At 41.5% G+C, this 13,973-nt stretch overlaps 1 protein-coding gene across 1 annotated transcript in view; it reads left to right on the top strand.

Annotated features, from left to right (window-relative positions):
- CORO2B (coronin 2B) overlaps positions 1 to 13,973 on the top strand; it is a 250,729-nt gene that overhangs the window by 216,795 nt on the left and 19,961 nt on the right. Inside the window, exons 4-7 of the mRNA XM_069099299.1 lie at positions 2,258 to 2,407; positions 5,874 to 6,038; positions 7,545 to 7,661; positions 10,357 to 10,487. Coding sequence (XP_068955400.1) covers positions 2,258 to 2,407; positions 5,874 to 6,038; positions 7,545 to 7,661; positions 10,357 to 10,487 — 563 coding nt within the window. The remainder of the gene's footprint in view (positions 1 to 2,257; positions 2,408 to 5,873; positions 6,039 to 7,544; positions 7,662 to 10,356; positions 10,488 to 13,973) is intronic.

Here is a 13,973-nt window from a genome sequence, read left to right as displayed (position 1 = left end):
GGAAAGGAAAGGAAAGGAAAGGAAAGGAAAGGAAAGGAAAGGAAAGGGAAAAAAGGGAAGGAGGGAGGGAGTTGCATTGTCTAACTGGAACTGGCCAGTTGGGTCCCCAGTGGGGCAGCTATCATATACTCGCAAATCATTGTTTGTTCTTCATTCTGAAAGAGGACATGATATCATGAAGGTGATATCATGACTTGCAAGTGAATTGGATTTAAGTGATGGAGAGCTGGGCAAAGTCACAGCCTCATTCTCTCCTCTGGAGCCATCTGAGTCCAGTGGCAAGATATAGATCAGGAGAAAGTTGTCTGAGGTACACAGACACTAAGCTCCTCCAGAGTGACACAGTGCACTGTGTGAGTGTGTGTACTGTGAATGTTCACTGAAGAAAAAAATGGCTGAAAGAGATTTGTATGGCAAGACTGTGAGTTTCTTATTGCTACTAAATCTTATTCAATATATTTAACTCTCTACCCCCAATTAGACTATCGTCTTTGCCTCTTACCTTTGTAAAACACAGGGCACGACAATTTACAAAACTCACATATAATTTCATTTGATCCTTATAGTTGTACAAGGGAGGAAGGGCAGATATGTGACAGTATAGTGGAATGAAGGATCAGAGAAAGTAAGTTAGAATCCTGGGTCTGTGATATTTACAGGCAGTTCTCATTTTATGGAAGTGGACAGGTCAGCAGACTTCTACGTACAGCAATATTTTTTAGTGACGTGAATTTGCCCATTGGCCAGCACACATTCAAAATTACATGGGGGACTAGGGACTGAGAAGCAAGAACAGGAAGAGGAACACATTGCATTTTGTATTTGTATTTAATTGTGCGACCTTGGAAGAGTGACTTGGATGTTCTGGACCCTAGTTCCCTCATCTGTAAAATGCGATTCAACAAGATAATCTCTGAGATGATTTCAGCTTCAAATCCTATGATCCCCTTTGACCAAGCCTTCCCCTCTGAGGTTACCTTCTGTCTGCTCTGTTTGTATCTTGTATTTAACTAGTTATTTACATATTGTCTCTTCTATTGGAATATAAGCTCCTTGAAGGCAGGGACTTTTTTTTTTAACCTTTATATCCCCAGTGCTTAGCACATTGACTGGTCCTCTTCCAGAATGAAGGTCAAATAACAACAATAACTAGTAAGCTTAACCAAAGCTTGTTGACTAACAGATGAAAGCCCAGGTGAAATGAACTAACTTCTTTGGGAACCTTGTAGAGCAAGGTTGCACACTAGCAAACAGTACAAACCAGACTAATCAGAGCCTGGAATTAATTCTACTCTTTCCTCTGTAATACTTAACTGCAATCTGTCCCTCCACCTCCACATATTCATACCCCCATCACTCTCCACATTGTCTTCCATTAAACAGAGAATTCTGCACACATTGGTTTCTTGACCAGTCATATTGGGCTGACCTTATAGAAAAGAAGAATATTTTTGGTTTGCTTTTTTTGGGGGGGAGAAGGTAGGGCAATTGGGGTTAAGTGACTTGCCCAAGGTCACATGGCTAGTAAGTGTTAAGTATCTGAGGTCATATTTGAACTCAGGTCCTCCTGACCCCAGGGCCAGTGCTCTATTCACTGCACCACCTAGCTGTCCCAAGAAGAATGTTTTTTAAAAACCAAATGCAAGCTTGGGTTTTGTTGCAAAGGGAGAAGGAAATAGGACTGGGGGTGATATTGATTGGATCATAGATCTAGAGCGGGAAAGGGGCCATGGAAACAATCTGCCTCACTTTTACAAATGAGGAAACTGAGGCCCAGAGGGACTTGTGACAAGCGGCTTACCTAAGGTCGGTCACACAAGTCACAAATTTCAGAGAAAAGATTAAACCGAGTTCTTTTTTTTTTTCTAATTCCAGAAGCATTGTACCAGCAGCAGTAGCTCCCATTGTTTCTAGCTAGGGCATTACTTTTCTCTTTCCAGGAGTGGGTGGCAGATCAGACCACAGCTCACTCACCACTGACAGATAATGGGTCCTTGTCTCCCTCAAAATAGGTAGCTAGGAGGCAAGTGGATAGAACACTTCCTCTATCAGGAATACCTGAGTTCAAATCCAGCTTCAGACACCGGCTAGCCATGGAACTGGCTCTGAGACTTTACCACTGTTGCCTCAGTTGCCTCAAATGTAAAATGGTGGTAATAATAGCAGGATCACATGTGATTATTTGTAAAGTGCTTAGAAAATAGTAGATCCTTAATAAATGTGTGCTTCCTTCCTTCTTTCATCAATCCCTGTCCAGGTTCGAATATGGGAGATCCCTGAGGGTGGCTTGAAGCGGAACATGACGGAGGCCATCCTAGAACTTTACGGACATAGCCGGAGGGTGGGGCTCGTGGAGTGGCATCCGACCACCAACAACATCCTGTTCAGTGCTGGCTATGACTACAAGGTGAGCCCGGGCCCTGCTGGGGCGGGCAGGACTTCTCAGAACCGAGGGTGGAAGGGCTGGGGGAAAATCTCTCATTGTATCTGTGTGGTACATTAAACCTTTAGAAACCTGTCATGTGCATTTTCTCAGGTAATTCTCATGACTCTCTTGTGAAGTAGACAGGATAGGTGTTATTTATTCCCATTTTCTAGCTGAAGAAACTGAGTCTCAGAGAGGTGTAATAACTTTCAAAGGTCTTGCGACTAACTAATGATAGAATCAGGACTAGGTTCTAGGTCTGCTGCCTTGAAGATGCCTGTGAGGAGTTAGATTTTCCTCATCAGAGCCAAATCTAACAGAGTACTTAAGGGAAGTGGAAACCCAGCCTGTGTCCAACCTAGGTTTTGTTTGTTTGTTTTTTTCCCCATCCCTAGCCCTGGCACCACCTCTTTCCTTGTTAAAAGAGTAGGAAGAGCTCTTTGGTTAAGCAGGCCTGAATGGAGAATGTGGTACCTGTGAGTCAATCATCAACTGTTCTCTTTGGAAGCCTGCTAAAGTCAGTCAGTCGATAAACATTTATTAAATGCCTACTATGTGCCAGGCACTGTTCCAGGCATTTGGGGATGCAAAAAAAGAAAGCAAAAAGATACTCCTTGCTCCCAAGAAGCTCAGTCTAATGAGGAAGACAATAAACAGATCAGTACAAACAAACTATATATACAGGATGAATAGGGGGGAATATCAGCAGAGGGAGGGCACTAGAATTAAGGGAGATTGAAGGGGCGGCCAGGTGGCTCAGTGAGTAAGAGCACTGGCTCCAGTGTCGGGATGACCTGGATCAAATCTGGGCTCAGATACTCAGCACCACACCCAGAAATAACTGTCTGTGTAACCTTGAGCAAGTTACTTAACCCCAATTGCTTTAAAAAATAAAAAAAAAATTTAAAAAAAAGGGAGATTGAGAAAGGATTCCTATAGAAAGTGAGATTTTAGTTGGGACTTGGGAGATGAGGATGAGGAAGAACAGTCCAGGCATGGGAGACAGGCAGAGAAAATACCAGGAGCCCAGAGATGAGGATCTTGTTTGTGGAACAGCCAGAAGGACAGTGTCACTGGATCCGAGAGTACAGGTTGGGTAGTAGGGTATAAAAAGACTGGAAAAATAGGAGGGGGTTAGGTCACAAAGGACTTTGAATGTCAAACAGAGCATTTTGTATTTGATCCTGGAGGCAGCAGGAAGCCACTGGAGTTTACTGATTTTGGGGCCTACAGCCTTGAGGATGGAGAAGAAGGAAGAAATGAACTTTGTGGTGACAAAGAACTAGCAATTGCCAGGGATGACCATGAATTAGGGAATGAATGAACAAAGTGTGGTATATGATTGTGATGGAATACTGCTGTGCTATAAGAATGATGAACTCAATGACCTTAGAAAAACATGGATAGATCTGTGTGAAATAATGAAGAGTGAAAGGAGCAGAACCAAGAGTATGCTGTATACATACAGTAACAACAATATTCTTTTAACAGCAACTTAGAGCTACTAAGTCATTTTGACTATTATAAATACCCAAATTAACTTCACAGGACCTATGAAGGAAGATGTTATCTGAATCCAGAGAAAGAACTGATAAATAGAAGTATGCATAGCATGATTTTAATATATACACATTCACACACATACATACATAATTGTGTCTAATGGTATCCATCTCTAGGTTGGAGATGGAGAGAGAAGAAAAAAGGGAAAAAGAAGAAAGTTACACAATAGCTTTGTCATATATTTAAAAGCAATAGCAAATTGTACATAATAGATTTGCAGTTTTATGTAGTTATAGTATAGTATAACAGTGTTCTAGTATGTTATAGAAATGGTTCCTTTATTTCTTAAGTTCAGAATAAAATAAATACAATTTTTAAAAAGAGATATTAAAAAGGGTAACTTAACTAACACATCGGATGACAATGAGGACCTGGAAAGATCTAGGTCACAGTCTAGAGTGATGGTTTGAATCTAATAAGGTAAAATGTATAATATGAATGAATGGAAAGCGGTACGTAAGTTTGAAGAATAATGATTTCACAAGTCCAAGATAAGAGTGGCGTTGTCAGAAAGCAGTTATTCTGAAAAAAATCTGGGTTGACCTCCTGGGTCCCATAATACTCTGAAGTTGTTCCATTGAGTGTCCAAAAGTGTGCAGCCTAGCCGAGCAATTATGTCCCAGGTTTTGCAATCTCAGGCTGTTTAGTTAACCAAAGTAAAGCTTTTATCTAGAGCAGGGGTACTTAGCCTATTTTGTGTCAGTAGCGAATCCTATGAATAATGTTTTTAAAGGCATGAAATAAAATACATAGGATTACAGCAAGGTTGCACAGTGGATAGAGTACTGGCCCTGGAGTCAAGAGGACCTGAGTTCAAATCTCGATTCAGACACTTATTAGCTGTGCGTCCCTGAGCTAAGTGTTAAGTGACTTTGCTCAGGGCCTTGCAGCTAGTAAGTCATTTGACCTGTGTTTGCTTTAGTTTCCTCAGCTGTAAAATGGAGATAATAATAGTACCTTCCTCCCAAGGTAGTTGTGGGGATCCAATGAGATAACATTTGTAAAGTGCTTAGCATAATGCCTGACAAGGGCTTAATAAATGCTTATTTGGGCACTAGGTGGCGCCATAGTGCACAGAGCACTGGGCTTGCAATCAGTAAAACTCCTCTTCCTGGGTTCAAATGTGGCCTCAGATACTTACTAGCTGTGTGACCCTGGGCAAGTCACTTAAACCTGTTTGCCTCAGTTTCCTTATTTGTCAAATAATTTGGAGAAGAAAATGGCAAACCACTCCAGTATCTTTGCTGAGAAAACCTCAAAATGGGGTCACGTAGAGTCAGACATGACTGAAATGACTGAATACCACCAACAAAATAAATGCTGATTCCTTCTTTCCTTCCTTTGTTCCTTCCTTCCTTCTTCCCTACTTACCTATAAAAGAAGCCAATTAAATTGAAATAAAGATATAAATTTTTTCCCGTCCAACTTCATCGACTCCTCTGAAATCTATCTATGGACTTAGGAGTACCATGGACCCCTGATTAAGAACTTGTGACCTAGGTAATATAATAGAAAGAGCAGTAGTGTAAGAATTAGGAGATCTGGTTTTTACTCCCATTTTCATCACTAATTCATTTTATGACCTTAATTATAGTCTATTAACCTATCTAGGCCTCAGTTTCACCATCTGCAAAATGGGGATAATACCTTCCCTGACTATCTCACAAGAAGTTTTTAGAATTAAATTAAATAGTGGCTGTGAAGGTGCTTTGGAAATTATAAAAAGTAATGGATGCTATTATTTATGTGTGCATGTATTATTACATGTGTCACAAGGTATCACTATTATTTTTTTATTATTACTATAATTACAATGATTATTGCTATCAGCAGGATCAGGGGCCTAACTTCCATGTCTGTCTGTCTTACCTATCACTCCCTGCAGGTTCTCATCTGGAACCTGGATATCGGGGAGCCGGTGAAAATGATCGATTGCCACACAGATGTGATCCTCTGCATGTCCTTCAATACAGATGGCAGCCTGCTCTCCACCACTTGCAAGGACAAGAAGCTAAGAGTGATCGAGCCCCGCTCTGGCCGAGTTCTCCAGGTACTGAGTTTTCTGACTCTGGATGGTGTGGGAGGGCGATAGTGGAGAGGTAGGTGAACTTGACTGATCTTTCCCTACTCTCCTTCCCACCTCCCTTTCCCTACCCCTCCAGTGACTTAACACTCTTGTCCTCAAGCTGGTTGGGACAGATCTAACTGATGGGATCTCTTCCAAGGCATTCTGGGCTGGCATATGTCTAACTGGCCAGTAGTCCCAAGTGTAGGAGGGCACTAATTGGATGTAACCATGAGTGTGCCTATAGTGCAGTCCATAGATCAGTATGGTATAGATTTTGTGCGTGCACACACACACACACACACACACACACACACACACACACACACACATATGCCTTAACTCCCTCATTATCCTAAACAGAATTTTTCTGGCCTAATTCTTGGGGCTTAGTATAGACACTGCCTTCAGAGGCTAGCTTCCCTCCTCGAAGGCTGCAGTATTTTTGGCAGACCTTTTTCACTCAATCATAAAATATCTGTGGAGAACCTACTAACTGGTTAGGCTCAACACAAGAGCCTTTTCATGTTCCATAAGCAGTATCTGGGGTGGCCAGGTCATCCCCAAGGATCTGGACTGAGGCAGATGCTCCTTACCCTTCTCCTACCACCTCTAAAAAAAGTTTGGGGTGGGATGGAAACATGTTTAATCAATGAGTCCTAATGTGTTACTTTAGCATGACGTTGAAATGATCTTGTGTACTCAGAGGCTATGCCAGAGGAATGCAAACCCTTGGCTGGGACCACCATTTTGGAAAGGCTCTCAACTGGCAAACTGTATTTTCCTCATAGAGGCTTATCACCAGACAGATCCTAGGGTGATGGATACTTTAACCAAAACAATTTTGTCTACCAATCAACCAGCAATTATTTAATTCACACTATGTGCCAGGTTAGCCTTAGAAGGGTTGTAATCTTCCTTGGTGGAGGGCACAATCACACTGAGGTAACCACACCTTAGAAATACTTAAGTATCAACAGGATAAAACAAACATCACAAGGGGAAAAGTAGTCAGGGGAGGGCTTTCTGAGGCTGTTTTCTCATCTGTAAAATGAGGGGTACAGTGGAAAGAGCCCCGATTGGAGTAAGGGGATTGAAGCCAGCTTTGTCCTAACTTTCTTTGTGATTCTGGGAAAGTCATTTAATCTCTCTAGGTTTCAGTTTCCTTATCTGTAAAATGGGTTTGATTAGACAACCTTTGAGGTAACTGCCAGGTCTAAAGCACCTGTCCTATGATCTTAGGAAACATGGAGCTCCAGAGAGGAGTAGAAATGGGATGGGAAGGGGGAGGATCTATCTTATCCACTTTGTAGGGTCACTTGGTTAGAGGGGAGCACTATGGGCTAATTGCATGATGATACTACATCCTCTTTCACTCCCAGCCCCCTTCCTAAGTCACCCCAGAGCCACTGGGACAGTAGGGGTAAGAAGTCCCATGACTCTTAGTGGTAACTCAACCTGCCTTAGACTTTCTCTTCCTCTCCCCTTCAGGAAGCCAGCTGTAAGAACCACAGAGTAAACCGGGTGGTATTCCTTGGCAACATGAAACGTCTCCTCACAACAGGCGTTTCCAGGTGGAACACCAGGCAAATTGCCCTTTGGGACCAGGTCAGTGAGTACCCTTTGGGCCTTCAGATTCTTCCTCCTATCTCCCTATATCTCCCTACCTTGTCTGGACCAGAGAAAGCAAGAATGGAGTGCATGGCTCAGAATCAGGACTTCTGGGTTCTGGGTGCTTTTGAGCTTCTGATGAAGTGTTGGGCAGTTTGGAATAAACTGGGTCTCAGTTATCACTCCTGTGAAAGAGTACCACATGGTATGGGAAGTCCAAGGAAGACTGAGGAAGATGGCTATGTCAGAATAAGATGTTGGGCTAACATTTACAATATAAACAAACAGAGAGGAATGATCAGATCTCAAAGGATCAAGAATCCAATGCTGGCTAAATAATTCACTTCTCAAATTATGTACAGTAACCCAATGAGGAAAGAGGTGTAGATAATATGAAATGGTAAATTTAAAAAAAAGTAGCTTGATTTTATAATGTAATTATAGATCGACACTCAGACCTTCTAATTGAAGACCTCTTTACCTGGCCCAACTGGGGTCTAATTGTACGGTCGAGACAGGAGACTCAATAATTCACAGTTATAGGATGTGGCTAGCCCATAAGCTCCCATGGGGATAGCAAATAGAAATGAGGACATTTCCCTGCTTAATCCAAAACATAGTCCTCTTATCTCTTCATAGAAACAAGAATCCCTCTTCAAGGTTTAAAGTTCATCTAGCTGCTAGTTGACCTCATGAAGGCTTGAGGGATCTAGGGAAACTGGCATCACCTGTCCCTTGTCTCCTAGAAAGTCAGTAGGGGTCAACCAGTCTACACTTTAGTTCCAAGTCTGACAACTTTTCCAGGACGGTCACAGATAAGAGATAGTGTGGTATAGAGGAAAGAAGGAGTGGGATTCAGTAGATCAGAATCTGCCACTAATTCACTTTGTCACTTTCAGCAAAATAATTCACCTCTTTGGGTCTCAGTTTCCTCATCTGTCAGATAAGGAAGTTGGACAAGATGATCTCTATAGTACCTTTCAGTACTTTGATTCCTTTGATTCCATCATAAAGAAAATTAGGGGATGGGGAAGAAAAAAGGAGAAAAAGAAAATGGAAAAAGAGGTAGGAGGAGCAAGGAACAGGACAAGACAGGCAGGAAAATTGACCAGATTTGGGCAGAAGGAAATGTTGGAGGTTGTTTACTATGGAATGCTGGTCCATTTACCAAGCATCTATCTACCAAATCAGCCAGTAAACCTAGGAAAAATAAGGCTGGAAAGAAACTCAAGTGATATCCTGGTCTAATCTCTGCTTTCATACATGTAACATCCTATTTCCATTTTACAGTAAAAAAAAAACAAACCTCATCACCATGTTGGCCATGGGGTGATGAACTTGGAGGCCACAGCTCCTCTCAAAGACCATCCACTGGGTCATAGACAGAATTGGATTTTTATTGGAAGGAGAGATCATACCAATTCAATCATGTCCTCCAAGTGTTATTGGAAGCACAGAAAAGGCAGCTGGGCTTCTGAGTAGCTAAATTACTTCCCCAGGGTCACAGAGCTCATTAATGATTTCATAGAGTACAGTAGAATGTTTGAGAGCAGGGGACCTTACAGGTCATGTAGCTCATGCCCCTCATTAGAAGGACAGAGGAATAGAACCCAGGTATTCTTTCTCTCTGTGCAGTATTTTTCACTACATTTGCATATTTTTCATGCTCTTGAAGATACCCTGCACATTTCTGTCTGCCCATAACCAGCACTGCCACTCGAAAACACCCTCTTATCATTGGGTCCTGGAGACAAGTGGGGCAGGCTCTGAGTGTGCTGTGGATTTCTCTGAGCCCTACTGAGACCTGGGAAGTAAGAAAACATGGTGAGGATGACAGAGGCTGAAGACAGGGTGGTTTAGGGTGACTCGGAGGAACACAATGGAATCCAGTGTAGGGGAAAGAGGGCTAGCCCAGGCACCAAGAGACCTGACTTCCAAGGCTTGCTATGCCATTAAATGGAATATTTGTAGCATTTTAAGGTGTACAAAGTGTTCTACATACATTTTTTCATTTGAGCTTCCTGATAGTTTTGTCCTTGTTTTATAAATGAAGGTTGGTAAGTGTGCTTTAGACAGCTAGTAAGTGTCTGAGGGGGCATTTGAGGTCAGGTCTCTCTCAACCCCAAGCTCAGCACTTCTTTAAACACTACTTACTAATTAGCTACTCAACTTTGGGCAATTCACCCAAAGTCATATGGGCTTTGGTTGCCCCATATGCCAAAGGGGGAGTCAGACTAGATGATGGTATTCTATGATATGAGCAATGTAAGAAAGTCCATTCAAGTGTACATTTGTATAGGACAGTTTGGCTTTTTGTCCCCTAGCACAGGAAAGGTGGGCAGTAACATTGGATTCTATAGCATTTCCAGTATACCACATCCTCTATGAAGCCTTTCTTCCCTGCTTGACCTTCCGAAACCCTTGGACCTCCCATAGCATTTTGTCTTGAACATTTCTAATGGATTTTTCATATAATATTATGCATTAGTTTCTGTTTGTCTCTTTTCTGCCTCCAAATTGTAAGCTCTCTGAAGGCAAGGGATATACCTTATCTAAACTCTGTATATTGATATGATATTGCATGCAGAAATGTATTGAATAGATAGAGGAATGAATGAAAATAGATAGATGGGTTGATGGATGGGTGTATAGATATCTAGGGCACCAGCTAATCCTGCCTCCTTCTATACAGGAGGACCTAGCCATGCCTCTCATCGAGGAAGAGATTGATGGTCTTTCTGGACTCCTGTTTCCCTTTTATGATGCTGACACACACATGCTGTATTTGGCAGGAAAGGTAATATCTGTTGAGAGCCACAGTAGGTGAGGTGTACTTAATCTTCTGAGGGGACTGAGGGCCACATTGCCTGCTACTAAGCAGGTACCTCCCCATGAGTGCAGGCCCTCCCCCAGCAATGAATTTTGTCTTCAATATTTTAGCCACCACACTGGTACCCATCTCCTTTTAAAGCATTGACCTCCAACCTCTCCCAATCACACCTTTGTTCTTTGATAAACTCATTCATGTTAAGTTATTCCTCAGCGAAGAGGAGCTGTATTTGAAAGAGGACCTGCCTAGCAGGGCAACGTTTAACCCAAAGAAATCTTCCAGAAGGAGAAAAATTCAGATGTCAGAGAAAGACTTAGGGAAGTATTTTTAGTGTAGGTAGCTCCTCAGTCACACCTCAGTAGAATCTTTACCTGGAAAGAGCCATAGTTACCCCAAAGGAAGTAGCATTTCAAGAAGTAGAATTTCGGACGCTGTGATAAACTACAGGAGAAAGGAGCAAAGGGGCCTTCCCAGGGCTCTTCAAGCCATACCTTATAGGTGAGCTCCCATTATGCCTATGAATAGAATCTCCAAATTTTTCTATCTAAGCTGCAACCCCCAAACTGAGTTCTAGGTGCTGAACAAGGAAGAATATTTGCCTTTCCCTAGCACCAGGGCTGTTTGCCTATACTTTGAAATGTCCTGAACTCACTCAGAGTTATAGATAGATCAGCTCAACCTGGGTCCTTCTCTTCCCCCAAGGGACTAGAACAAGGGGTGGGCTGGAGTCAGCACAAACCAGTTCAAAAAAGCTTATTGTTAAATTTTAAGTGTGAGCATTTATAATCCAGAGGTTTCCAAAGTGGCAATACTGCCCCATGGGGGGTGCTAGAATGATCCAGGGGGGCAGTAGTAGCTTTGGATGCAATTGAGGGGCGTTGAATAAAAATAAGTGAGTGGTAGAAGCATAAGGAAATAAGAGAAGGAAATTTTGAAGAATAATTTGTACATGTTTCATCTGTTGTGTAACAAAGTTAAAGTCCTAGTGATTATATTATATTCCAAATAAACACACAAAATGCAAGTTATAGCTGATCAGTGGTCAAGTCTGCTGACAGGTCTTAATAAGCAAGTGTTGGCAGGTAATTGTGTAGCAGATTGTCAGGAAGTCCAGCATCCATTGACAGGAATATGTGGGTGTAATGATTTGTTTACAATATATTATATGGTTACACGAAGCAATATTGCATCATCAAAATTTCAATGCAGGAAAAACCCCACAAATTTTACAATAAATTATTAATTTAAGATGTGTCATTTTTAAAGACATAATTTGTATTTTTTTGAAAAGATACAAATTTCAAGGAAAAAACACTAAACTAAAAAAAACCCTAACTAAAGGGTTAAAGAAGGTAGATTTACAGGGGAAGAAGGGGAGCGTTGAGTTGTTTGTTTGGTTTTTTAAAGGGGACGGTAGGCCAAATAGGTTTGAGAATCTCTCATTTATACCTTGGAAACTGGCAAACTCTAAAAAACAACCAAACAAATAAAAAAAAAAAGAGTACCTGGTTTATTCTTTTGCTGATAGTCTAGATTTAAGAAAAGGATAGAAAAAAATAATAATGCAGATTACATTTATAGTATGTTGTGTGTAATATTTTTTTTTGTCTGGGGATTCAGTTATTAAACATTTACCGGTATACCACTTCCTAGAATCCAGGAAGAAACAAATCCTGGAAGAAGATAATTGCTGAACATAGGCATAAATTTAATTCCAGCTGCATTTACATGGTAGGACCATGAGACAGAGAAAGTTGGGGCCCTTTCTCTTCATTATAATTTGCAAAGGATTAAGGAAGACTTTGGATCATTAAGGCTTGGAGGCAGGCAAGACATAATAACTTCCTGGCCTTGGTAGTGGAACAATGGGAAACATTCTAATTGATGGTTCTCTGTTTGTGTACCTGGGCTTGTCTTCAGCAAACCAAGAGGGAATGGGTTCCTTCTTTGAGAGATAAAGGAGAAGGATTTAGGATATGAACCCATGTGCTCTGACTCCAAATGTCAAAAGGGCATGGCTTCTTTAAATTCTTTCAATGCAAAACCCTAAGCTAAGTACTGAGAGAGAATAGTACATGACTCCTGCCCTCAGAGACTTTCCAATCTAGTTGGAGGAATGACACATAGAAAGATAAACAATGCATGATTCAAATAAAAACAATTATACAGGGTGTCCCTAAAGTCTGGACACATAGGAAATCTCTTTAACTATGCATATTTTCAAGAAATGAAATGAATGCAATTTTCAACAACATTTTATTTAATTAGCATAAATTTTAGCCATGACAATTTCATATGGAATAAAAGCTTTCATTAGTTATTGGGGACTATTTTCCATATTAATGAGATTAATTTAATTTAATTAATGAGATTTCCTATGTGTCTCCTATGTGTTCCTAAGAAATCTCATTTATGCTAATTATTACAAGGTATTGCATAGTTAATTGCCAAGTGAGTGGTACAGACCTGTTAAAACTGCATGGCCTGGGGAGAAGGGCACCCCCCGCTTATCATCCCCTGGGTAATGTCCAGGTTTGTAGTACTCAGCAGTAAGGAAGGGCAGAGGATCAGAGACAGAGTTTCTCTGGCTCGGCTACCTGGGAGCAGGGGATATTCAGGGTGTCTTGAGCCCCAGTGTCTCTTCACACACCCCTGACCTAAAGGAGGTCATCAGATTATTAGTAATTTGGAGGTAACTTCATCTGAGCGAGCTTTTCCTGTTCTTTGGGAATTAAGCTATGGGTGAGAATCTACAAACTCAGGTCATCTCATCACTTGTTCTTCCCCACAAAAAGCCAATGGGGAGATTCCCTGCCTTCCTGAGGAATATGCCCCTTCATCCTTGAGGTTTTTAAGAGTCTCTGACCTCATTCTTCTCCCTTTCCCTCTTCACTGTGCTCCTAGAACCCTCACCCCCATCACTATCCTCACATTTTCTCCCCCATTCCTCAGCCAAATCCTCATCTCAGAAAAGGATTTAAAATTCATTCCCATTGAGGTACAATTAATTAGTGACAGTTTGAGGATTACTCTTTCCATAGGATCATAAAGTTAGAATTGAAAAAAACCTTAGAGGTCATTTATTCCAGCCCTCTTGTTTTACTTATAAACTGGGGCCCAGAGAGTAGACCCAGTGACTTAACCCAAAGACATATAGGTAGCAAATAGGAGAATTAATATTTGAACCCTAGGGCACTGATTCCAAATCCTGTGCTTTCTCAACTCATGCTGCTGGGGGATGGAATAGGGGTGCTTATACTTTTATCAGGGAACAAAACCTTAAACTGAAAGGATAAAGTCCTAAAGACAGATTCAGCATCTTGGGGGTGTAGTATTTTGCTAAATCTCACTAGGGTTTCCCAGTGCCTCAGAAATCACTTAAATATATTCACCTAAATATGGGCCTAACCCAGGGGTCGGGGACTTGGGAAGGGGGGAGGGGAGGGATTCAGTTGTAGCTATTAGCAAAGTGGGAGACA

The sequence above is a fragment of the Petaurus breviceps genome, unplaced genomic scaffold, assembly GCF_028583685.1.
Source record: "Petaurus breviceps papuanus isolate PSGF00001 unplaced genomic scaffold, PetGlider_PUasm1.0 37, whole genome shotgun sequence".
NCBI classification, from domain to species: Eukaryota; Metazoa; Chordata; class Mammalia; order Diprotodontia; family Petauridae; genus Petaurus; species Petaurus breviceps.
This window is presented reverse-complemented; position numbering and strand designations above follow the sequence as displayed.